At 38.0% G+C, this 26,237-nt stretch overlaps 4 protein-coding genes across 4 annotated transcripts in view; 2 read left to right on the forward strand and 2 right to left on the reverse strand.

The window, feature by feature from the left end:
- Nucleotides 1-16,829, forward strand: part of LOC115226591 (zinc finger protein 728-like) — a 73,131-nt gene extending 56,302 nt beyond the window's left edge. The window contains exons 6-9 of the mRNA XM_036515147.1: nt 1,188-1,271; nt 1,917-2,002; nt 4,889-4,950; nt 16,645-16,829. Coding sequence (XP_036371040.1) covers nt 1,188-1,271; nt 1,917-2,002; nt 4,889-4,950; nt 16,645-16,829 — 417 coding nt within the window. The remainder of the gene's footprint in view (nt 1-1,187; nt 1,272-1,916; nt 2,003-4,888; nt 4,951-16,644) is intronic.
- LOC115226337 (zinc finger protein 271-like) overlaps nt 1-26,237 on the reverse strand; it is a 478,512-nt gene that overhangs the window by 321,332 nt on the left and 130,943 nt on the right. The window lies entirely within an intron of this gene.
- The window catches only part of LOC118768553 (zinc finger protein 239-like), a 225,563-nt gene that overhangs the window by 112,781 nt on the left and 86,545 nt on the right, over nt 1-26,237 (reverse strand). The window lies entirely within an intron of this gene.
- Nucleotides 1-26,237, forward strand: part of LOC115226522 (gastrula zinc finger protein XlCGF17.1-like) — a 371,227-nt gene that overhangs the window by 71,898 nt on the left and 273,092 nt on the right. The window lies entirely within an intron of this gene.

Here is a 26,237-nt window from a genome sequence, read left to right on the forward strand (position 1 = left end):
TTGGCGAAATATGTAATCTGTCCAATGGACAGTTGGTGGTGTCTGACATCAAGCATGATTGCTTGTTGTACATTTCTGAGGAAGGAGACATTGAGTCCAGATTATCTCTGCCGTCTACAGCCACAGATATATGTCGATGGAATTCTAATCATATAGGGGTCACATTACCCCTACAGAAAGAATTAAGGGTCATCGGAAACGTATCAAAGAAAGTGAGAAGTGTATCATTAAGGCAGCCTTATGTACGGGTGTGTAAGATAGGCGAAGGTGAAATTGTTTGTTATTGTGATAAACCATCACATTTAGACATTTTAGCCATCAATTATTATAATCAAGTTGAAGTAATTAAGACAATTAATATCCCTGTGTTTGTGAAATCATTATCAATAGACAAGAAAATAGAAAAGCTATTAATTGTTACTAAGGAAAAAGCTTTTCAGTACAACACTAGAATAGGTGGTGGTGGTCATGGCAGTACACGTCGTCAGAGTGGTGGAAGTGATGGTAGTATTAGTAGTAGTGATGGTAGTATTAGTAGTAGTGATGGTAGTATTAGTAGTAGTGATGGTAGTATTAGTAGTAGTGATGGTAGTATTAGTAGTAGAGATGGTAGTATTAGTAGTAGTGATGGTAGTATTAGCAGTGGTGATAGTAGTATTAGTAGTAGAGACGGTAGTATGAAGTCTAAAATAAAAGCTTTCTTCAAGCGCAATTGTTGTCGTGGACATCATCGTCCTCTTCGTGGTGGTGGTCATCATCGTCATCTTCATGGTGGTGGTCATCATCGTCCTCTTCGTGGTGGAGGTCATCATCGTCCTCTTCGTGGTGGTGGTCATCATCGTCCTCTTCGTCGTGGTGGTCATCATCGTCGTCTTCCTGGTGGTGGTCATCATCGTCATCGTCTTCATGGTGGTAAAACTAGATATCATTATGTTAGTAGAATTAAGATGGTCCCCATTGTTTTAATGTCCCAAGTGAAACGTCCCCTCAGTCTCCAAGGTGGATCTATTGACCAAACGATTGTTTATCTGATAGACAGAAGCCGTATGTTTGCCATAAACGATCAGAATTTGTTGGTTAATGATCTCGTTACAAATAATCAACTTAATTATTATATCGATCTGGTGGATGTATTTTCCAGACACATTTCTCTCAGTGAAATGTTGTCTTCCACTTTATATCTACAGGACCTGACAGTTTCTGATAAAGCCAGACATATTCCTCTCCCTAAACATTTGGGAGACAAAAAACCAGTGGAGATTAATCGTTTGGTAATTACTGAAAATAATCTGATTGCAGGATGTGACAGGGAGAATGGAAACATTAAGATATTCACATTGGATGGTCACCTTTTGGATTCAATCAAAGTGAATGTTTATTTTAATATTAAAATGTGTCGATGGCAGTCAAACACACTGATCATTACGAATTGGGCTCGTTATAAACCCCAACTGTTGACATTAAAAGTGGAATTTCCATTGTCATCGGTAATTTACCAAACGAGAAATAATTATGATTGTGTGGCTTCTTTATCAAACAATCAACTGGTTTTGAGTGAATTGGGAGATGGAAGACATTTGCATTTTGTTGATATTGATGAAAAACATTCGAGTGTGGAGGAAATAAAAAAAATAGACATACCTGAACCATTGATAGAGAGATTCGAAGATGGAGATTATTTTGATAAAATCCTGGATATTAAAGTTACTGATGAAGATGTCATCATTGTCTTAAACATGAGATTCATCATTTTCTTCAACAGTGGTGGTCAATATTTACATTCAGTCAGACACTACATGGAGTATTCTGGTGATGATGACAGGATGACAATTGATGACAGTTTTTTGTACATTTATGGTGAGTGGGAGAAATGTTTTGGTTCATCTAGATATCGAAACATTTTGTGTTTGACCCAGAATGGGGAATACAAGAGAATATTTTTAAATCAAAGAATTTATAAAGATGAAGTACGATTCTCCAGTATAGACTGTAAAGGACCAAGGTTTGTTGGAAGCCCCACGAGGGGATGGAGGAATGAATTGTATGTTGAAGGTTTGTTTATGGTGAATCGAGACAGCTTCCAGGTTGCTCGTTTACAAACAGACGAATTTCCTGTTCAAGTAAAAGATTTTGATGTCTCTGAGGAAGGAAAGACAGTTGTGTGTGAAAAAGCCAATAATGGAAATGTTAAAATATTCGATGAAGACGGCCAGTTGCTGTGTATCAGAAATGTTGCAAGTTTAGTTGGTGGTGTGTGTTTTACACAAGAATCACACATAATGGCCACGGTTCCTAAAAGGAAAGAAATATTTCTACTGAATGGAGAAGATTTGCAGACATCTCAAGTTTGGTTGAGTCTCATCCCTTATGGTGTAATATGGAGAAAAGTGGCGGGTATTTACTGGTGTGTACATAATGAATTGATTGAATGTCATTGCATAAAGATTGATGGGGACCAAATGAACATTCTGGAATCTGTGTCGTTATCAAATCTTGATTCTGGTCTTCGTTTCCATTCCATTACATCTGAAACGAACAAGGAAATATTCAGTAATGAATTAATTAATAAATTGGAATACAGAGGAGGAGATGGAGGAAGAAGAGGTAAATCAGGTGAAATAATTAGTAAAGGTAGATTAAAGGTGAGATGTGGTAATTACATAGCGGAGAATAATAATTCAGGAATTGATGAAATATCTGTGAGGAGACTTCCATATAGGACAGCAATGGTCCCTTTTTCCATTCCTGCATTCGAGGAACCTGTTGATTATGATTTTAGGGACCGGAACAGTAAACTTATTAAGTTAGATGAGAATGTGAGTGTGTTGACGTTTCGAGAAAGTGTCACATTAATCAGAACAACAACAACAACAGTTGACATACTTCAACATGAACAACAACAACGACCAGCACTGGACATATGTCGGTGGACAAAGGAATGTTTCATTGTCGCCTTTGGGAGAGAAATGAGGGTCTTCAACAGGGATCTCCGTCGTTTAAAAACCATCAGAACTGAGAAATACTACAACAGGATTTATAAATACAATGGCAATCAACTCGTGTGTGGTGGTCATTATATTAGAGACATAACTCAAGAAGAGAGACACAAGAAATACCAAAGAATATGGAAGAACAACAAGGATTACTATCTTTGCAAAGACTTCGACATCTTTGACCCTTATTATGTGGATGTGGTTGATATCAAAGATGGGAAATGTAAAGATGAATTGTGTCGTGGGGAGATGAGGAGATATGGAAAGTTTGAGGGAGATGAAGGGGTGGATGGTGTGGGAGTCACATCTTTTGGTGATGTTGTTGTTTTGAGGAGGGATGATTTATGTTTTGTGGAATGGTTCAGGGAAAAGTCTTTGGTGAGGAGGATAAGAATAGGAGATGGAATATTTATTGGTCTGAGATATTATATTGCAAGACCTCGTCTGACCATAATTGGTGAATGTGTTTATATAACAGATTTCAGAAACAATATTTACGAAATACCTGGACATATTGAAGAGGAAACATCTGAAGATGATGAAATCCTGAGATTAAAAGATAATCCAAAATATTTACTCCTCAGAGGAGATGATAATGAAGTCGTTGAAGTTCTTGGTTTGGATGTTTCAGACAATTCTTTGATGGTTTTTGGAATTATTCCTGGACGTCAATCTTTTGCTTTCTTTTATTTTGACAAATAAATATTTCCAGAAATATTAAACTTCAATCTTCTTCTTCTTCTTCTTGATGTAAATGGCTTCGCCCGGGAATCGAACCTGCATTGCATACATTGCATTCTACACACTAACACTTATTGTTGTAACATTCCTCAACACTCTCTCTTTGTGTGTGAGTGTATATTTATATACAGTATATATACATGTGTTTATATATATATATACACATATTTAGGAACGTATATATAGAAATAAGGCTATAAGTATGTATGTTTCTGTATATATATATATATATATATATATATATATATATATATATATATATGCATGCATGTATGTATAGGAATATCTGGTCCGAAACCAGAGACTTTCATAATCATTGATTCTCCATTAAAAGGCAGACGACCAACAACAACAACAACAGCAGACGACCACCACCGCCGCCTCCATCATCATCATCATCATTGTCGTCATCAGCGTTGTGTGTGCGTGTGTGCAGTCTGCATCTGACAGTTTTTAACGTTTAATAAGAATAGATTGTCGTTGTTGTTGTTGTTGCAGTGACATTCCAACTGCACACACGCACAAACATTGCCTTTCGTCCTCGTAGGGTTGTTGTTGTTGTTGTTGCTGTTTGGGGTTCATACAAAAGAGGAGGACACTTTAAGAAGTATTCAGTAAAAGCTTTCCTATAGCTGGTCATTTTTCATGCTAGAAATAGAAACCACTTTATTTCTCATATAAAATTTGAAGGACAGATAAGAAGTATTCATAAATAAAATTGATCTGTATATGGTCTCATTTCATGCTAGAAAGAGCCACCTAAACCTTCACATTTTTGTTTCATCACAAATAAAAGTCGAAGGACAATTTACAAAGCATCCATGTCAAATATTGTCCCATAGATGACCTAACAGCATGCTAGAAATAACAGCCAAATACTCTGAAATTTGTATCGTTTTTCATCAAAAAAGTGAAGGACACTTTAAGAAGCAACTCTGAAAATATTGTCCTGTGGCGGTTTAAGTGTAAAATATTATAAAAGTATGCATCTATAAGTTTTATGTGTTTAAAAAACATTACAAAGACGTGTGTATATGTAGGTATATATAAATATACATGTGTATAAATGTTCCTTTATGATGTATATGTTTCTTCCCTAATATCTTGCAGAAAAATGGATATTTTTCATGGAATTTCCTACAAATATGCTTCAGATGGTATAGATTCCGATTCTATGAGGATTTAGGTACTAGTAGCGTAGACTGGACCCTGGTTGGTAAGTAGCTTGCTAACCAACCACATGGTTCCGGGTTCAGTCCCACTGCGTGGCATCTTGGGCACGTGTCTTCTGCTATAGCCCCGGGCCGACCAATGCCTTGTGAGTGGATTTGGTAGACGGAAACTGAAAGAAGCCTGTCGTATATATGTATATATATATATGTATGTGTGTGAATATGTTTGTGTGTCTGTGTTTGTTCCCCTAGCATTGCTTGACAACCGATGCTGGTGTGTTTACGTCCCCGTAACTTAGCGGTTCGGCAAAAGAGACCGATAGAATAAGTACTGGGCTTACAAAGAATAAGTCCCGGGGTCGATTTGCTCGACTAAAGGCGGTGCTCCAGCATGGTCACAGTCAAATGACTGAAACAAGTAAAAAGAAAAAGAGAAAAAGAGTATATTCTGATGATAAAATATATTATCATTCAAAAACATCCCAAATTTATAGACTATATCGTGTATGTTTAAGAAATGGTTCATTATATATATATTGTTATGAGTAGGTCAATTCAGGGACAGTGTTTGCGACCGACTTTTCGTGAGCTGGCGTCAAGCAGGCGAGTAAATCCTTTGTCCCGTCAGATTCTGGAGAGATTGATGGCTTTTGGAGAGACCTTTGGCCTTGTGCCGGTCAAAGAAAGTTTGAGGAAGCTACCCTATAAAAAGCGAACGAGCTGTGAGTCAAGACAGTCAGCCGGAAGTTCTAGGCAGAGACGGGACTGATACGAGGGCGGTCAGTAGAGGAAGACAGACAGGGAATCTGAGGAGCTGACAAGCGAGAGAATGACAGTGAATGTGAAAGAGGACAGGCAGATAAGATTACGGCGAGGGGCAACGACAATGTGGAGGATATACACATAGGATTAAGGAGCGAGAGAGAGGGACTACGGTATGAGGGCACTGGCTATTGTAGTAGCTCGTAACAGTATGTTTATTTATGTTTTGATATGTGAAAAGAACTGTTACAGAATTGCGGAAAGCAAAGAAAGAACTGTGTAAAGACATTGTGAAATGTAGATGTGTTTAAAAAAAGAGAAAGAAAGAAGGAGAAAGACTCTAATGTATTGAACTGTATCGTTAATGTGAACGTTATTTGTTTTAAATTGATCTGAACATTAATGGAACTCTGAACTGTATATTGTATCTTCATGCTTTAATTTGTTGCTTTCTTGCACGTATTTTCTTCGATGTATTTGATGTAATAGTTATAAACTACTGTTGTTAAATGTAGCCAATTGCCTTCCGCCGTCTCTCTTTGTGTCTCTTCCTGTTGTTGTTGTTGTTGTTATCTCCGGTCGCCGGTTGCCGGGTTCGCTGCCGCCTTCCCCCGCCAAATTCTCTCTCTCTGAGTCCGTGGCGAGTTCACCGATCGATCGGGTCAGTAAATCATCGTCGCTCGACTTGGTAGGGTCCCGGGGTTTTTTCCGAAGAGTTTGAGCGACGGCAGGTGATTCGTAACAATATATATATATATATATATATATATATATATATATATATATATATAGCAGAGAATGAGACATCGTTCATCTGTCTCCCCACCCCGTCTCCACCTACACAAAAATTACTTTAAGTGCGGAAAACTTTGAGAAAGAAAGGGGTCAGAGAGAGATCAGAAACAAAAATTAGAACACTACCTGTTCGAGAGAAGAGCTACAGGCACGGTTCGAAAACCATCACCGGACCGACCTGCCCAAGATCCGGTCAGAGCGATGAAACCGTTCTGCACGCACTCGTGCAGTGTCCAGATATTTCAGAGCTGTGGACCTTCGTCGAACAGCTGTTGTCACGTGTAGGTCGGGCCCGCCTATCGGCCGAGTCTATCGTAAATATTGTTCCACCACCTTCCTTTAAACGGGAGGGGAAAACAACGGGTGGACACGACATTTTAAAGTCTCCTATGTATTGTATGGATATTCTTTATTTTTGTACTTAAGTCATTTTGACTGAGGCCATGCTGGAGCACCGCCTTGAAGGGTTCTTTTAATCAAAGAAATCGACACCAGGACTTATTCCCTCTATGCCTTGTACTTAACCTATCGGTCGTCTTTGCCGAACTACTAAGTGACGTAGACGTAAACATAGAGACATCGGTTGTCAAGTGCTGGTGAGGGGAGGAGATAAACACACACACATATACACGATAGGCTTGTTAGCAGAGTTACAGGCCGAAAGTTATCAACAATGTCCCCCTTGTTTGGATCCTTCCTCAATGGCATCACGACACCTCGGCTCACAGTTCTGCTGCCTGTTGCGGTAGACATCTTGCAAAATATCACCAGACAAGTCTAGCATATGAATATAAATTTCGAAGGGCAAACCATCCAATCCCGGAGACTTCTCCTTCCTGCAAGTGTCCAGTGCGTCTCACGTATACCTTCCGCTGTTATCGGAATTTCGCAGAACTCCACATCCTTGGCCAAAAGCCGCAGCAGTCCATCGAGGTAGGAGGTGAAGTTCACCTTCGACTCCGAACCACTGTGCGCCTCGTATAGTTCAGCAAAGTGCCACTGAAATTCCGTACAAATCTGCTTGGAATCGTGTAACAAGCACTCGTCCCAACCCATCAAACACCAAATTGTAGTTTTAGGGACATGATGCACCTCGGCCACCCGGGCCCATCGAATGGCTTTCATTCCCTCCTATCGTAAAGCACTTACCTTAGCGCTGACAATGCAATCTTCATGCTTGGTGTTGAAGAATTGGTTCAATCTCGCTACCGGCACGTCAGTCGCTATGCCATTACTGAGTGACTCTTCTTATTTCCTAACGAGTTCTCCCGCTTCTCTAGTATTTTCTGTCGCTAATTACCGGTTAAATCCTACCACTTCTACTCTAACCACCCATTTTAGGACTGCCCACCATCGGTTATTGACGACTGCACACGTCAATTTTCAGTCGACTAACTTATTAATCTGGTCTCTGAAAACTTGGAATGCCAGGAAAGACGTGTTTAGCTTCCAGTATCCGGAGTCCTACGTATGGGAACTACCTAGGTCGACCATACAGATCACAATTTTGTGGATCCATATAGTTGACAACTTAAAATTGTGGACAACCTATGCTATCCTTATCTGCTGGCCTACAAAATACCTTGTTTTGATAAGATCCGGATGTCCCAACACTATTTGCCCATGTCCACCGTGAGGCATTTGGAAAATCCAGTCTGAAACTGTCAGCTAATTGGAAACGAATGAGAAGGTTTGTGAAGCTTACGCACCCCAACTTTCATGTCAGGTAGTCCCACCCAATCCACACGTGCATCCAAGATGGCATTAAAGTCGTCCACTAACTCTAAGGAGCGAGAAATTCCAAGGAAGTCCTCCAAGCGTGTCTGACATAATTGGATGTGTTCTATTAATTCATTACTTTTTGTACTTATAGCCATGAGATTAATAATGTCTGGTTTATGGTCATTTGGTGGAATGAAGTCCGTCTGTTGTGTATGGAGGCTATGTTGTGTTTGTGATGGTAGTGGTGGGGATGATGTTATTGTTGCCTCTGTGTTTGTGTGTGTATGCATGGTGTGCTATTGTTACTGCACGTTCCCTCCTCCATTTTCTTGTACGTTTTTCTTTTCTGGTTATCGTTTGTGCTCTTCCGTCTTTTCCTTCCTTTCCTTGTGACTCTTTCACATGCCTGTCCCTCCTTATTTCTCTCATTTTCCTTAGCTGAATAGGGAACGGGTATTTCTTCTGCAGGTATTTGTTTTACTGTTGGCGCTGTTAACAGTGTTGTCATTATTTTTGGTGGGGGGGGGTTCCCTGTTGCTGCTGCTGCTGTGCATTCTGCTTAACATTATGCAGTTGTTTCCATTCCAGTCGATGTTGTAGCTGCAGCTGCTGCCGGCGCTGTTGTGGTTTTTGTGAATGTTGTTATGTCCAATTGTCTCTGTTGCTGCCCTTCTTGTGGTGTCTGTTGTTATTGTGGTTGCAGTGGTGTTAATGGTTGCTGTGGATCATTTTTCCCCTTTTCTTCTTTCCCTCAGACTATAGACTCTGACCTGGCCTGAATCACCACAGAAGTAACACCGTGGCCTTCTTCCCTCCACGATTACCTGAAGATGCTTGCCTCCAGGGATTTCTATTATGTCGGGAATTTTCTCTATAGTTTCTGGTTTTACTTGCAGTAGAATTTTGACCCTGTCCCACCCTAGTTCATCCTTTGGGATTTTTTTTATTTCTAGGAGGCTTCTAGAATCTTCCAGCACCAGAAATCGATTTCTGGTGGTATTTTACTTATATTTATTTGGATCACTCTCTGTCCCAGATAGATAGCAATTAAAGAGAACTCTTCCATTTTTAATGGGACAGTTGAATGTTTATGTGTTAGTGATTCCGACTGGAATATGACCTTGATGTAGCCAAACTTTGGGGCATGGCAGACAAAGCTGACATCTCCCCATATATTTTTCAGGCACAGCTCGGCTTGCTCTGATGGTATTTTTTCCATGCTGAGTGATACCCAGCATGGTTTTTGACAAGGTAAGAGCTGCCTGACCCAGCTCTTACAACATTATGACTGGGTGTTGAGGCAGTTACTCAACAAATCAAATGTGGACGTAATCTACCTTGATTTTGCAAAAGCTTTTGACAAGGTGGATCATGGTATGATATGCCACAAACTGCGTGACCTCGGCATAGCTGGAAAACTTGGAGTGTGGTTACATGACTTCCTGAAAGATAGGAGTCAGGCAGTAGTGGTTAATGGAGCCACCTCTATGAACACACAAATAGTGAGCGGTGTTCCACAGGGCACTGTCTTGGGACCACTACTTTTTATAGTAGCCCTCTCAGATATGCCCTCAAATGTCCGGGTAGACACGCTGGCAAGCTATGCAGACGATACGAAAGTCTCGCAGAAAATACAGAACCCCAGCGATGTTGCACACCTGCAGTAGGAGTTGGACTCAATCTACAGATGGGCTGAGGATAATAATATGCAGTTTAATGCTGAAAAATTCCAGGCCCTGTGCTATCAGCATCCAAAACTGAATATTAAACTTACAGGATACACCGGTCCACAGGGAATTTCAATCCCAGAGCCTAAGTCTGTGAGGGACCTGGGTATCGACATGAGTGAGGATACCTCTTTCCAAGTGCACATTACCAGGATGGCGATAAGTGCAGACGACTGGCTGGATGGATCCTAAGAACATTCAGAACCAGAGATAAGGAAATCATGATGGTTCTCTGGCGGACATTCGTCCTCAGCCGTTTGGATTACTGCTCACAGCTATGGTCACCCACCAGTGTAAAATTAACAGCGGACCGTGAAGCAATCCAGAGAAGATTCACAAAGATTATCTCTTTGCAACAGCTCAGCTACTGGGAAAGGTTGAAACAGCTAAGACGCTACTCCCGGAGAGAAGACGGGAGAGGTATGCAGTAATATATATCTGGAAGATCCTGGAAGGAATTGTGCCAAATTTTGGCATTGTAAGCTACACCAATGCTAGAACGGGACGACACTGCATAGTGCCAAAGATCCCAGCAATGCCGTCACGCTTCAGGACCAACTACTGCAATAGCCTGGGCTTCAGGAGCTCACAGCTTTTTAATATTCTCCCAAAGAGCCTGAGGAGCCTGCACAAAGTGGATGTAGGGGTTTTAAAATCAAAGCTGGACCTCTTCCTGTCGAGAGTCCCAGATGAACCTACCTCATGGCAAGAGGTGCAAATGAGGATAAGCAACATCAAACTCCATTCTTCACCAAGTGCCACATATTAGAGGAGACTCTCAGTAATAACAGAGTAGCAAACGGCAGTGCTCCAGCATGGTCACAAATCTGAGCTGAAACTACAAAAAGAAAAAATATGTATGTTGTATGTATATATATATCTATATATATATATATCGCCATGTTGATTCGCTAGCCTCTGCATGCATTTTTTTTCTCTCCTTCTTTCTGTGTTTCTTCTCTGTGTATCTTTCTGTTGAAGAGCATAGGCTCGAAACGTTAAAGACTTGTTTTATTTATATTTCCTGAGCGCCATACTAATACAATTGTTTGTTTGTATTCCACCTGCCTTCGTCTTTTGTTTATTTCCGTAAACCTGCCTTCGTCTTTTGTCTATTTTCATAAAGCTTCCCGTTATATATATATATATATATATATATATATATATATATATATATATGTATATATTTGTATATATATATATACAAATATATGTATATATATATATATATATATATATATATATATATATATATATATATATATATATATTTGGATATATATATACAAATATTAATTCAATTTAATGGGATTAATTGATATGCGGGTATTCTATTTCAGATAATAACCTAATGAAATACAATTTTTCAACTGGAAATTTTCAAAAAGTTTGTGACTGATTTCCAACATTTTCGTTTCTCATGTTTTCTTGACAAAGATTTACACTACAGTGAAATGCAGGGTAAATATAATCTTCACAGCTATTAGTAAATGTGTATTAACCCATAATTTCTCAATCTGATAAGTGTGAGTGAGGAAAATTTCTAAGTGCAATTTTTCATTTCACAATTCTCAAAATATTTGCTGATTATTTCAAACATTTACAGTCCTCGTCTTTTCTGATAAATCGATACATGCCTCTTGACCTTACAAGGTCAGCAAGTCCTCAGTGTGCTGCCACTACCTCATACATCGGCACATGAGCGCCCTCACCTTCGCTGTCATTGTTGCACTCCGCCTTGCACCCAGGCAGCCACCACGCTTGCTCATACACTCATTCATGCTTGCCTGCTCCTCACCATCATATGCACCGCTGACAGCATCTCTGGTCATTCATCATTTTTCACATTCAGACTCCTCACCTTCGCCTTGATGTCATGGCTATGACCTCATCCGCTGCCACAGCTGTGAAGACTACACCTCTGCCTTGCTTCTAGTCCAACAATATCATCATTGTGTCCCCCAATGCATTCCCATGACCACCTCCATCAGTTGGTATGCTATGGAAGCTTGCAATCTGTTGCTGCCCTACTGGCTGATTTCGTACTGCGGACACTGTTGCTCATGCTTATGCGCTCTATGATCAACCACCTGCTTCTCTTTACTTCCTCCTCATTGACCCTCGACCTTGACTCAACATCCCCTCCATGCTGGGCACCACCAACGACACCTCACCACTTCCATATATGCTCACTGCTCCGGTTTTGTTTTCTGTTGTTGAGGACCCGGTCAGGTTATGCTACTGATCTTGTGTTGCATTGCCACGGATGCAGCAGAAAGGCAAGAAGTAAAAAGAATATAAATGTGATATTATATCCCAGGATTCATGAAGCTTCCAGTCGTTGTGATACGTGCACCAGAAAATAAATAAAGCAAGAAGAAAAAACACATTATTTATAAAAAAATAATGAAATTATTATATAGTGCTCAGGTGCACCACAACTTGTCAAAAGTGCATATAAAGCATATGCAGTAATGTACAAATGTCTGGAAAGTGAACAGTATATGAGTCAGATACATGCTTGTGTGTGTATGGAGGGGAGAAGATCAGGTGTAGTGTTGGTGAATCTCAGAAAGCATGGAAGTTTTGAAGGATGCAGTGCTCCGACAACTAACAACTGATGCCGGCAGTTTGTTCCATGCTTCAGCAACTCTTAGTGTGAAAAAATGTTTCCGAAAGTCATGGGAGCTGTGCTGTTTTCTGACTTTGTAAACATGTCCACGGGTGTTAGACAGGTGGAGTTCGAAAAGGTGCTCAGAGTTATAAATACATTCACACAAATGAAAGAAAACAACAGTGTCCCAGTGCAGCACAACTGAAAAAATTCTTGCAGGAACAAATGGACTTCATAACAAGAGGTAAATGACACTGGATAGTTATTGCTGTTCGTAACAGTAAAGCAGAAGCTAAAACTGTGGCTACTATTACTTGCACATCCCAAGGTTCTCTTATGACTTAACTATTTATAGAGAAGACTGGTGACCAAAATAGGAGTTAGCAATGTATCAGCCCCAACAGGGGCCAGACAAAACTGGTGGCAATGGTGGAGGAGCACATAAAGGTTATAACCCTCAAGTCCACTCTCTAGCAGAATCATTCACCCATGACTGTGGGTGAATAAATTAATTGGGTTTAAAAGACTGTGTTCATTGAGGAGAATCTTTTGGTGAAAACCTTGTTAAAAAGTATCAGCAAGGAGAAAAGTTGTGACTTTAAGTAATGAAATATGGTAAGTAACACCCAAGATTGACTTTGAATCAAAATATATCAACTAATATTGAAGAAAATTATACAACAGTTGTGTTCAAATGAATCATCAAAAAATATTAGCATCAAAAAAGTGGTGTATCTTTAACTGACAAAAAAAAAGGTGATTGTTTACACAAATGAAAATATTTTGGTCATTTCAAGATATTTAACATTATAAAAGTTGGTATCAGATGTAATAGTTCATGTAGCTTAATGGTACAGTATGCTTATCTGTTTTTTAAATGATACGGTTTCTCTGTAGTGGCTTGGTATAAAGTTTTCTGTTTTCATTTTCTAAGAGTATTTTATCGATCTTAGCTGTTTTCACTTCTCCACTGCATTCGAGATTTCTTTTCTAGATTTTTCTAAAATTTTTCTGGAACAACTGAATAACAACATCAGGTTTAGTGAGAAAAATTACATCAGTATATCAAATTTAAACATTTTCACTCAATTTAAAAATTTTTAAGAAGTGAAAACCAACCAGAAAAGAATTTCACTTTTTCCAGAAAAATTTTAGAGAAATGTTAAAGAGGTTTAAAGTTTGATTATTCTTAATCAGAAAACAGAATTTAGAAATCGATAAGTTGTAAGAAGTTTTGAAATTTGAATAAGTTTAAATGAATCAAGTCAAGCGAAACACTGGAGAAGGAAAAATTATCCATAAATTTTTTTTGGAAAAATTACAGGAAAACAAACTGTACATTATTCTACAATGAAAGTTTGAGATACACAAGGATTAGAGTTAGGGTTTAGCAATGGAGTTTAGGGTTTAGGGTTAGAGTTAGGACTATGGGTTGGCATTTAGGGTCAATCTGACTAGTGGATAACCTGGGGTTAATTAATTAGTAACAGAATTTTAGTGAAAGTTTTCCTAAACTTTTTCTGGAACAAATGAATAACAAAATCAGATTCAACATGAAAGAGTACATCAATACACCAAATTTGAAAAAAACAATATGTTTTTTTCTAAAACAAAGGTTCAGAACATAAGTATTGTAGCTTTAAGCAGACAACAGCTTTGCTTGTTACGATGGGAACAGGCACCGATTTGTCTGTGGCTGAGAAAAAGAAGTGATATTTTAAAAGATTAAAATATTTTTGTCATTTTAAGATATTTAACGTTATAAAAGATGGTATCTAATGTATTATGTTGCTTAGATTAATAATTCAGCAGACTTAACTGGAGTTTTTGAGAAGTACACATTTGATTCTCTGCAGTGGCAATGGTTGCTATTTTTTTAACGTTTTTCTAAGGGAATTTAGTCAACTTTCCAAGCTGTTTTCAGAGCTATTCTATGTTTGGGTTTAGTTCAGATGAAAGAGCTCTGTAAGAGGAAACTTTGTCTATGGTGAAAAACCTTGACAAAAAATATTAGCTGTTGTTTGGCGTTCAGTGTAAAAAGAAGGGGATAATTTTAAGAAATCAAAATACTTTTATCCTTTTAAGAGAAAAATATTATTTGAACTCAAATGAAAGAGTTCATCCAGATGAATTTTTGGGAAAAAGTTTTGTCTAAAAATATTAAACCTAAAAATAGTTATGATTTTTTTTTTGCAATTTTATATTAATTTTTATTTTTTTGTTAAATTATTAAATCATGTACATATAAACATATAAAAAAATATTTCACTCATGAAAAAACCTAATTATTAATTATTTAATTAGAATATAGCATTATTTTATAATAAAAATTGTTTAAAAATGTGTTTATTTGTAAGAGATATGCTGCTGTTAATCCTTTGATATTTTTATATGCAAACAAAATTTCTAAGTTTAAACAAATATTTAAAAAAATATTTACCATAGTATCATTTTTTTCAGTTATAAAGGTAAATATCATAATTATAATAACAGAAGTGCTGCCTGGAAAGACAGTGAACTAAAATCAAAAATGCAGGTGCAGAATCCTAGAATATTCTTAAATATTGAACATGGAAAAGTACAGAACAAGAAGTGATTAATCCTGGAAAAGTACAGAACAAGAAGAGCAAGAACTTAAAATATTGCTGCTGAAGTTAGAATTTGCTAAATAAATTTCAGAAATTGTATTAAATCTACTCTCTGACTGTAGATCTGTCAGTGGTGAGGGGGATTTTATTTTTGGTTGGATGGAGACAAAGAATTTTTCTATTTATGAATATAGGAAAGGGTACAACAAATGTCAAAACCAATAAATCTATTCTTATTCTGAGGAACCCAGCCCAGATACATTTGAATGACCTATAGCAAAAAGCTAGTATGTTGAAGTTAGAAGGGTAAGGGAAGATAGACTATTAGTGCTCTAGAGGTTTTAATGCCTAACTACCATTTGACATTCAGATTCTATATTCAGAAATTTAAGTAAATATTCTTCAGACAAGTTTCTAAATGATTTCAGTAAATTTTAGTATCTTATATAGGGTATCTTATATAAGGATAAAAGATATAGAAATCATTTCATATTTATATAAATATATATTATTTCTATTAATATATATTAATAATTAGCTAGTAAGTGGTGATTATTTTAATGAGTTGAATTAAAAGAAAATTTTAGACATAATACTTACTAACCATGGAAAAAACATATATATATATATAATCAAAATAAGCGTCCTACTGATTCAAAATTCTATTCATTTATTTATGCAGCTGAGAATAGCCCTGCATTTAAATTGATGAAATGATTGCCTTGTTCAATTAAATGAAGACGTTTGAAACGGTCGTACTGCATCACTCCTTGATATCCTGTTGCTTATTTTGATTTTATTCACCTATTTGAGTTGTACGGATAATACCGCACTGATTTGGTGCTTCAACTTAAGTACCTAATTCAACTGACTCGCTAATATGGAACAGTGAGAATGAGGGCTCAACACTGCATTGGTAGATAAGTTCTCTTTATTTGTGGGCTAACAAGGTAACCATTGGTTTCATGCCAAAGCCTGCCACATGGAACGTTGGTCTAATGACTATAACAAGTAAAAGAATAAAAAAAAGTGTGTGTCTGTGTGTGTTTACATTCACGCGTACATACATACAGTCTAAATACGCGAATAAACCTCAGCAGGGAGAAACACAAAAAGTAAAAATAAAGTAAGAAATGCAGAAAAATAAACGAAGAACAAAAAATAATAGAATAATAAATGCTACAACATACTTACCATTAGAAAAAAATAAACAACAAAAATCAAAAACCTACCATTTGCTGTCTCTTCAGCTCTTCCTTCCATGGGTCGGTCGTTTCGGCTCCTTCTTCTCGCTCTGCAGTTCCTCCAAAGTAGGTATCTCGTAGACAGTGTCCAGTGGGTAAAACTTCACAACTTTCTTCTGGTTGAATTTCTGGGTTGGAAGTGGATACAGTTTCCTGTTGAGGCGTATCTTTGACTCAGCGGGTACCTTAGAGGTGGGACAGGGAGTAGGATTCCTGAAAAGAGTAAAGTAATGAGCCCTGCGTTTAATGGTGTCTAGATAGTCATCTGACGTTTTATATATTTTAGGTAACGTTGATACAGACACTGAGAACGCAGGCGGTGACATTGACGAGAACGGAAATGTATTTAGCGAGGGCAAATTCACTGAAGGCGACAGAAAAGACGAAGACCATTTTAACACTGATGAATTCTTATATGCTGACATCTTTAACGGCGGCAATTTAGCGGAAGACGACGACGAAGAAGCATGACGATACGAACAAGAATATTCTGCAACATTGGGCAAGAGATATGGACGAGAGTACATTATTTCACGAATAGACACAAAAATATAAAATGCAGAACTAACAGAAATAAGCAGAAAACACTCAACAAAGAAAGGAAGAAAGAAGAAAAGGAAACAATATGCCAATAAATTAAAACAAGAACAAATATAGAAAGAGTGGTACTACTTAAATACAGAGGTCCTGATGCATCTACGTAACGATATAAAGGGAAGGTAACCCTAACGCTAACCCTGAAAACTAACCCTAACCCTAAACCTAGAAACTAAGCCTAACCCTAGAAGCTAACTCTAAAACTAACCCTAACCCTAATCCTAGAAGCTAACCCTAAAACTAACCCTAGAAGCTAACCCTAAACCTAGAATCTAACCCTAAAACTAACCCTAACCCTAGAATCTAACCCTAAAACTAACCCTAACCCTAGAATCTAACCCTAACCCTAATCCTAGAAGCTAACCCTAAAACTAACCCTAACCCTAAACCTAGAATCTAACCCTAAAACTAACCTTAACCCTAATCCTAGAAGCTAACCCTAAAACTAACCCTAACCCTAACCCTAAACCTAGAATCTAACCCTAAAACTAACCTTAACCCTAATCCTAGAAGCTAACCCTAAAACTAACCCTAACCCTAACCCTAAACCTAGAATCTAACCCTAACCCTAACCCTAGAAGCTAACCCTAATCCTAGAAGCTAACTCTAAAACTAACTCTAACCCTAAACCTTGAAACTAACCCAAACCCTAACCCTAGAAGCTAACCCTAAAACTAACCCTAACCCTAGAAGCTAACCCTAACCCCTGAAGCTAACCCTAAGACTAACCCTAATCCCAGAAGCTAACCCTAAAACTAACCCTAAGAGAGGTTAGAGTGGGGAAAGGGAGGGGGCGGAGGGATGGAGATGGAAACTGAAAAATGAAGAAAATGAGAAAAACAAAAATTATACATCTACTGATATAAAATGATGGATAAAGTGAATCTGTATCAATAGATCAATAACTGAGCGATAAAAGAAACAAGATGGATTGAGGGTGGCGAAGGGAAGTGTAAATGGATTGATAAGGATGTGAGTTAAATATGAAATACGTGGATTAGTTGAAATCAATAAATATATGAGTAAGTAATCGAATTGAAAGAAGAGGAAAGCAAACGAAAATACAAGGGAGGGGGTGAAGAGAGGGGGGATGGAAAGGGGTTAAGAGAGGAAAGAAGAAAACGAAAATAAAAAGAAAATAAAAAAGAAATATAAGATGGAGACTATAGAGATTATGGATAATCTGAATCTATTTTCTTTTCTTTTCTAGGCACAAGGCCGGAAATAAACTGAATATATTAAAAGATCGATGAAATAAGGAAATATATATAAAAAGAGGAAGGGAGAGAAGGGGAAGTAGAAGAAGGGATTGATGAAGTCGTTGGTTAAAATCAGAAGAAAATCTGGATTAGTTTGAATGAATAGATTAAGTTGAGAGATTGAGAAAGGGAGAAAGGAGAGAAGGAAGAACTAGAAGCAAAAATAAAAGAAAAACAGTAAAACGGGAAGGAGAGGTGGAGATATAGAGCCAATAGACTGATAAAGTTATCGATGAATTGAATGTACCAATAGGCCAATCAGTTACTAATAGATTAACATAAGGAATGATAGATTAACACAAAGGAATGATAAGGGGGAAAGAATTAGTTGAAAATCCGATAAATGTACGGATTAGTTTAAATCAAGGGATCACTTTGTAATCGATAAAATGAAAAGACGGACGCAACAGTAACGGAAAAATAGAAAGAAGGCCGTAAGGTGGAGTAGACTGGTAAAGTTATCGATGAGCTGGATATAAGAAAAGATGGGTAAGTTATCGATCAATAATGTGTTGTAGATTAATGATTCAGTCGGTTGAAAGAAGAATACAAAGGATCGATGGAGTATTTAAAGTTAACGATAGACTGATTCTAATTACTAGATTAGTGTAATCAATAAAGAGAATAAAGCCAGAGGTGAGATAGATTGATAAAGCTGTTAGTTGAGTTAGTATAAAATAAAATATATATTGATTGATTTAAATTGATAATTGATAAATCAATAAGGAGTCGATCAATCGATTAATCAAACAACCAGATAGAAACTTTGATGGCATGCACTGCTCTCTCACTCAATAATAATAATATTGTATAAGCTTAAAGCTTATAAGCGATCACCGTGTAATCTATAAAGAGAATAAAGCCAGGGGTGAGATAGATTGATAAAGCGATTAGTTGAGTTAGTATAAAATAAAATATATATGGATTGATTGATTTAAATTGATAAATCAATAAGGAGTCGATCAATCGATTAATCAAACAACCAGATAGAGACGATGAAAGGTAAAAAGTTTTGGTTTTTGTTTAAGTGAAAAACGAAAATAGAAAACAAAAAGATCAAAAGAAAGAACCAGTAAGACTGTGAGTAACTTAAAATATTTAAAGTAAACTGTAGAAAGACTTCAACTGGCAGACGGATATGGCAACGGAAATCTTGATGAGCGCAGAATGAAGTGGGGAAAGATGTTTTCGAGTTATGTTGTGACGTAATAACATTCACACACACACACAGACACGCACACACACACACGCATACACACACGTGTGTACATGCATATACATATCTCTCTTTTACTCTTTTACTTGTGTCAGTCATTTGACTGCGGCCATGCTGGAGCACCGCCTTTAGTCGAGCAAATCGACTCCGGGACTTATTCTTTGTAAGCCCAGTACTTATTCTATCATCCTCTTTTTGCCGAACCGCTAAGTGACAGGTACGTAAACACACCAACATCGGGACAAACACAGACACACAAACACACACATACATACACACACACACACACACACACACACACATACATACACACACACACACACACACACATATATATATATATATATATATATATATACGATAGGCTTCTTTCAGTTTCCGTCTACCAAATCCACTCACAAGGCATTGGTCGGCCCGGGGCTATAGCAGAAGACACTTGCCCAAGATGCCACGCAGTGGGACTGAACCCTGAACCATGTGGTTGGTTAGCAAGCTACTTACCACACAGCCACTCCTGCGCCTATATATGTGTAAGTATATTATTTGAATAACCCCCATCTTTTATCTTCTGCTGGTTTTCAATCATTTTACTACGGCCATGCTTGAGCACCGCCTTGAAGGCTTTTAATCGAACAAATCGACCCCAAGACTGGTTCCTTAAGCCTAGTACTTATTCTATCGACCTCTTTTGCCGAACCATAAAGTTACGGGGACGTAAACATACCGACATCGGCTGTCAACCCATGGATGACGGCTAGCATCACGCTTGAAACTCAAGAATATCAACGAATTTGAATTAAACTGTTTTGATCCATACATGTACATGTAACTCCCACTAAATTGATTGAGTGCCCTTCTTTCGTTTGTCCCCTCAATCGTATAATATATATATATATATATATATATATATATATATTATTATTATTATATTATTATTATTATTATTATTATTATTATTATTATTATTGAGTGAGAGAGCAGTGCATGTCATCAAAGTGATACTGGGGTAAAACATACGAAGCCCAGAATACCCATCATGACTACCTGTCTGATGAGGGTACACCAGGCACATGCATCACAACCATATGTGAATGACATAGTGATCTCACGTCAAGATAAACAGGGCATGACTTTGCAGGTGGGGCCCAGTTAGAATTTTCTTCACGTTGAGTCCATCCCGCTCAAATGGTCCCTGAATAAGGGTTGTTTAAGGATGTTGAACGAAACACCCATGTTTCCAGGGGTGCAGAGATGCACATATCGTCAGCCACTAAGGGACATGCTCAACTGGTTAAGGTCAAACAACTGACAAGCTAATCTGTGGTATTGAGCAGAATATTTGCTGTAGCCCATCTTTTATACCAAGACAAAAAAATGTTCATGGTAACACTTCCAATCAGTTAAGATCAGAAGCCACGAGAGCCACTGCCTGGTACTGCATCAGGGCATATTATTATTATTATTATTATTATTATTATTATTATTATTATTATTATTATTATTATTATTATTATTATTATTATTATATAGCCTTAATGCAGTACCAGGCATTGGTTCTCATGGCTACTGATTTTAACTGATTAAAAGTGTTATCATGTACACTGTTTCGCCTTAACCAGATGAGTATGTCCTTTAGTGGCTGACGATATGTGTATCTCTGATCACGAGCAGACGTAGTGGGGGGAGGGACATCATAGCTATGTATTGAGAGGAATTCTTTGAGATTTGAATAATTCACCTTAGGAAACATGGGTGTTTCGTTCAGCATCCTTAAACAACCCTTAATCAGAGACCATTTGAGCGGGATGGACAACTCAACGTGAAGAAAATTCTAACTGGACCCTACCTGCAAAGTCATGCCCTGTTTATCTTGACGTGAGATCACCCTGTCGCACACACATGATTATGATGTGTGTGCCAGGTGTACTCATATCAGACGGGTAGTCATGATGGATATATTGGGCTTCGTATATTTTACTGCAGTGCCACTTTGATGGCATGCACTGCTCTTTCACTCAATAATAATAATATTGTATAAGCTTAAAGCTTTTGAGCGATCACCGTGTAAGGACTAAAGAAAATAGTCTAATATTGGGGCATACAATCCCTCGACGGAAAAAAAGTAGGGATTCCGTACGCATGGAACGGAAACCCTACATATTACCGTCGACGACTTATATCCCTTAATATTAGACTATTTTCTTTAATCTGTAGCGTGAGTGACATCCTCACTGAGAGACGTATTAGAAATGATCTCGTGCTAGATAACAACCATCTTCGGCTAGTTTGACCTTGTTGTGTCCACTTCTCTGATTGGTTGGCATTTGGCGCAGTTTGTCTTTTGACTTATTTCGCGCCAGTGTGTAAGCCAACCAATCACGGCCTTCGGATAAGGACTACTTCATTTGAGCCACCATAACCCTATAAAAGGCGAGATCGACAAACTATTATTCGTCTTTGGCTCTAGACCTTCTATGGTCTAGTCACTGACCACAGAGCTACTCAGCCATGTTCCAGTTCTAGCGACAGACGACCAGCCAACCATGTTCCTGCTCTAGCCATGACGACGCTAACTTACACCAGCGACAGACAGGACGTTCTCCATCTCCGTCGCCTTCCTCTGCCGTCGCCATCACCATCGTCGTCCTTCAACTCTACGTCATCTCCATCTCCGTCGACTTCAGCAATACGTACGCAGCACTCGCTCGGGTTTAAACTCCACGCTGTTATGAATATTTCATCGAGGTAAACAACTCCAGCCTACCTGAAAGAACTTACTGTATCAAGAGACTCGGCACGGTATTGAAGCCACAACCGCTACACGACATGTGTTCAACCGGCAATCTGCCTTCTGACCCCAACATTTTGTTACAGAACTATTGCTATCGTGTACCCCACTTACGAACTGGTAAACTAATTCCATCTTAACTCAATATGCTGAGAGACTCATCTTATGCCCTGTATTCTGTTTTATCTGTCGCACACACGAACACACAGACACAAACACTTATCGCGTGCATACAAACACTCCACTTTGCTAGCACTCTCTCTCTTTATACACATTTGTAAATAAAGTCTTTCTTCTCTCAAACAGTAGAACGGTTGTCGTCCTCATTATTCCTTTTGGCACCGTATTTTATATCATGTATTTGGCTTCTTATTGTGTTAGGGTCGACCGTGCGGCGTTTTAAAGGAGACATTTGTCACCAACTCCTTACGAATGGTCGTATTCCCTACACTGGTGACCCCGAGGTAATATCGATCATGCAGCCATTATTATTCTCAGGGGCCTTAAGTTCGCTCGAACGTTCCAAATTGGTGACCTAGTGCCAGTTTATGTGACCAACCTTTCAGATATCACCTTTTCGCTGCAGAATATCCATTTTATCGCCGTTTTGTCTGTACGGTTGTATTCCCTACAAGTCATTACACAGTGATCGCTTATAAGCTTTAAGCTTATAAATTATTATTATTATTATTATTATTATTCGAGTTACCTCTATTTCCAGGTCTTTGTATTTTGAAAGTTTCTCCATTTCTTTTAGAGACACGTTGTCATCTGCTGGTATTGATACATCAATTAGAAAGCATTTTTTTCTTCATGATCTCTGACAACTATATCTGGTTTGTTGGCCTTAATTTCTCTATCTGTGTGTATTGACATATCCCAGAGTATGCTTGCTTTCTCGTTTTCTATGACCTTTTCTGGTGTGTGCCTATACCATCTTTTTTCTGTTGTTATTCCATAGTGTTGGCATAGCTTCCAGTGTATGTAGCTCCCCTCTGTCGTGTCTGTGAATATATTCCTTCTTAGCCAGGACTGGGCAGCCAGAGATAATATGATTTATTGTTTCTTGTCCATCTCCACATATTCTGTTATTATCATTATTATTATTATTATTGTTGTTGTTGTTATCATTTACAGAATTGTAAAAATTGACATTGCTTACCAAGAACCATCGCATATATATGTGTGCGTGCGTGGAAAATTGGTGTGTTTGTTTGTGGCATTGTTAGCTAACTCTCCCTACATCATCTTATTGATTTTGATGAAACTTGACACGTGAGTAGAACTCATGTTTGGAAACCACATGACATACTTAGATTGTTGGAAAAGTTGATAAGGCCCCTGGAAGGGACTTTGTATATACCTTATGTAACTATTTTTTTAAAACACCCAAGGGAAATAACTCATGCCCCTACACAATATTTTTTTTAACACTCAAGGGAAATAACCCGTTTCATTGTTTATGTTCGATTACTTTGAACCAACGATCAGCCAACCCAATTCTGCATTTCACTACTCAGTTTTGACTGCTAAACATTATCATTGCACTTCCTTGATTTGAATCTTGAACCTTAAAGACTTCATTCATACATTTCTATACATACATAATTTACTCCGATAATTCTGCATTTTTACAGTTACACTTTCTCCATGACAGTAGATAATTTTTTTTCCACAACGCATTTGTAGTGGCTTCATGCAGGTATAGCGTGGGTTCGATCCTCGATTGCCAAATTTCATTTAATACTTCAACAGAACTTTTCTCACAGTAAAACAATAGATTTTCTATGAATGACAGCAGTTATATATTTCCCAGATGCCTCCGCTAAGCAAAATCATGTCTTTGCCACTTGACCCTTCTAACCTTTTCTAGGCCACCAGGGGCTGGAATGGAGATAACAGACCCTCAACGAAATCATTTGTTCTCAACAATATGTCTATCCTTCTGGCTGCATTTTCGATAGTTATAAAAACAAGAACTCCGTAAGCTAAACGCAGTTACTGACAGCGATCACCAATGAGTGTGAACGTTATTATTGCACTTTCTTATAACACTTCATTCATATATTTCTATGCATATATACTACATTCATATATTACCTTAAATAAATTAGCCTTCATAAAGTTCGCCTTTAAAATGCCACGACGAGTCAGAGTAGGAATGGGCGCTTCTACTTCACAAGCTGCTCTAATACGACAACGGCGATCTCAAGTAAGTCTCTCATTCATTATGTTTCATATTTACAAAATAAAACAATTATTCTTCATCTATTCTAATTCAATATCTAAACGGTTATATGCATATTTCTGTAATTAATTTACTCATTGCATTAATAGACATTTTTTCAACATCTCCAAATAATTAAGTTCTGCCAATGCACGCAGGGTTTCTATTAAATTTCATTACACTATGAATGCCCATAACTCCGATAATTCTGCATTTTTCAAGTTCAAATTTTACGATGAAAGTCCATAAATTTTTCATTCCACAACGTATTTCATAAGTTTTTCCCACTACTATGAACCTATACTGTGAATGCTTAAAATTTTTAAAAACTGAAACCAAACTTTCACACCACACTGACTCGCGACACCCTGTATTATCAGTTATACTTATTTTACAAATCATAATATTTATTGCTTATTTACAGTTCACACAACATTTTGATGATCGTCTATTCTAATTCAATATCTAAACGGTTACATACATATTGCTGTAATTAATTTACACATTGCATTAATACACATTTTTTCAACATCTCCAAATAACCGTTTCGTCAACCTCCAACAGTCTCTCCCTCCTCCAGCTGACAGTTTTTGTACGTTTTCGTGATGGAAAATACACCTTTTGTGGCAGTTATAACGAAATTGCTTTCTTATATCAGACTAATAAGACGTTTCAGTAGAACATCTTTATCCCCGGGAATTACCGGGTACACCAGCTAGTATGTGTGTGTGTGTGTGTGTGTGTGTGTGTGTGTGTGTGTGTGTGTAGGAGAACTAGGATGCTAGCATACCTAAAAGGATTATAGATCCTTGATACGATTAAATTATATGGCGTTACTCCTTACGATTCGTCTTGGCCTAACGGCCCTTAATGTTTATCTTTGTCGATTGCTTACTCGTATTCTTTTAGAATCGAGCTGACCGTCTCCACTTTCGAGCCATCTGACCCCATGACTGTAACGTCAACCGTGTACGCCGATACTACTCTGCCGTGTCCCACTTCGAAAGATATGTCCTTCAAATGGTCAAACTTCTGCAGCAATGGATTGAGAGCCAGCAAGTACAGAGGAGGTCACATCAAACAGCCCTGACGGACCGAGTGTGCAATGCGGCCGTTTATTTTTACAACTTAGTGGGTGCCTGTGTCCATTGCAGCGATCCAACCTCTAAAAACAGCCGATTTCAGGACGGCTTCCAAGTAGCGATGGTCAACCTTATCGGATGCTTTACACTGATCCAAACCGATCAGGGCACCACCGAAGCCAGCTTTAGTCCCAGCCCTCTCTATGATGCATCTCATGCAGTGGAGGTTGTCGTTGATAGACTTGTTCAGGATTGTGCACATTTGTGCTTCCCCGGCCAAAATACCCAAAATCTTAAACTCAGTGTTTAGCAGATTTGTGAGCCGAAAACACACTAGAACGTCCCCATTGTTGGCTTCATAAACAATTTAAATACCCATATTCATCAATGCAAAACTAACGTTTTTAGTTTTCCACTGAACACTGGTTAAATCCATAGAACTGGGATGCACTCCTGTGCCTTAAAATTTTTTTCTTTTACATATTCTACAGAATAAGTATATTCAATGAAGAATATCTCATAAGATGACAATATTCCTTGTCAAAGTTCTTTTTCCATTATCTTGTCTCTTCTTGGCATTGCTGTCGAATTCTGTTTGGCCTGCATATATCTGCTGGTTTTCAACATATATACACAACAACATAGAATTGTCCCTGGATCAGGCAGATACAATCCACATCTCTCTAAACTTTGTCTTTGACTCTTATCTA

Source organism: Octopus sinensis, linkage group LG30 (genome assembly GCF_006345805.1).
Source record: "Octopus sinensis linkage group LG30, ASM634580v1, whole genome shotgun sequence".
In the NCBI taxonomy this organism is placed as follows: domain Eukaryota; kingdom Metazoa; phylum Mollusca; class Cephalopoda; order Octopoda; family Octopodidae; genus Octopus; species Octopus sinensis.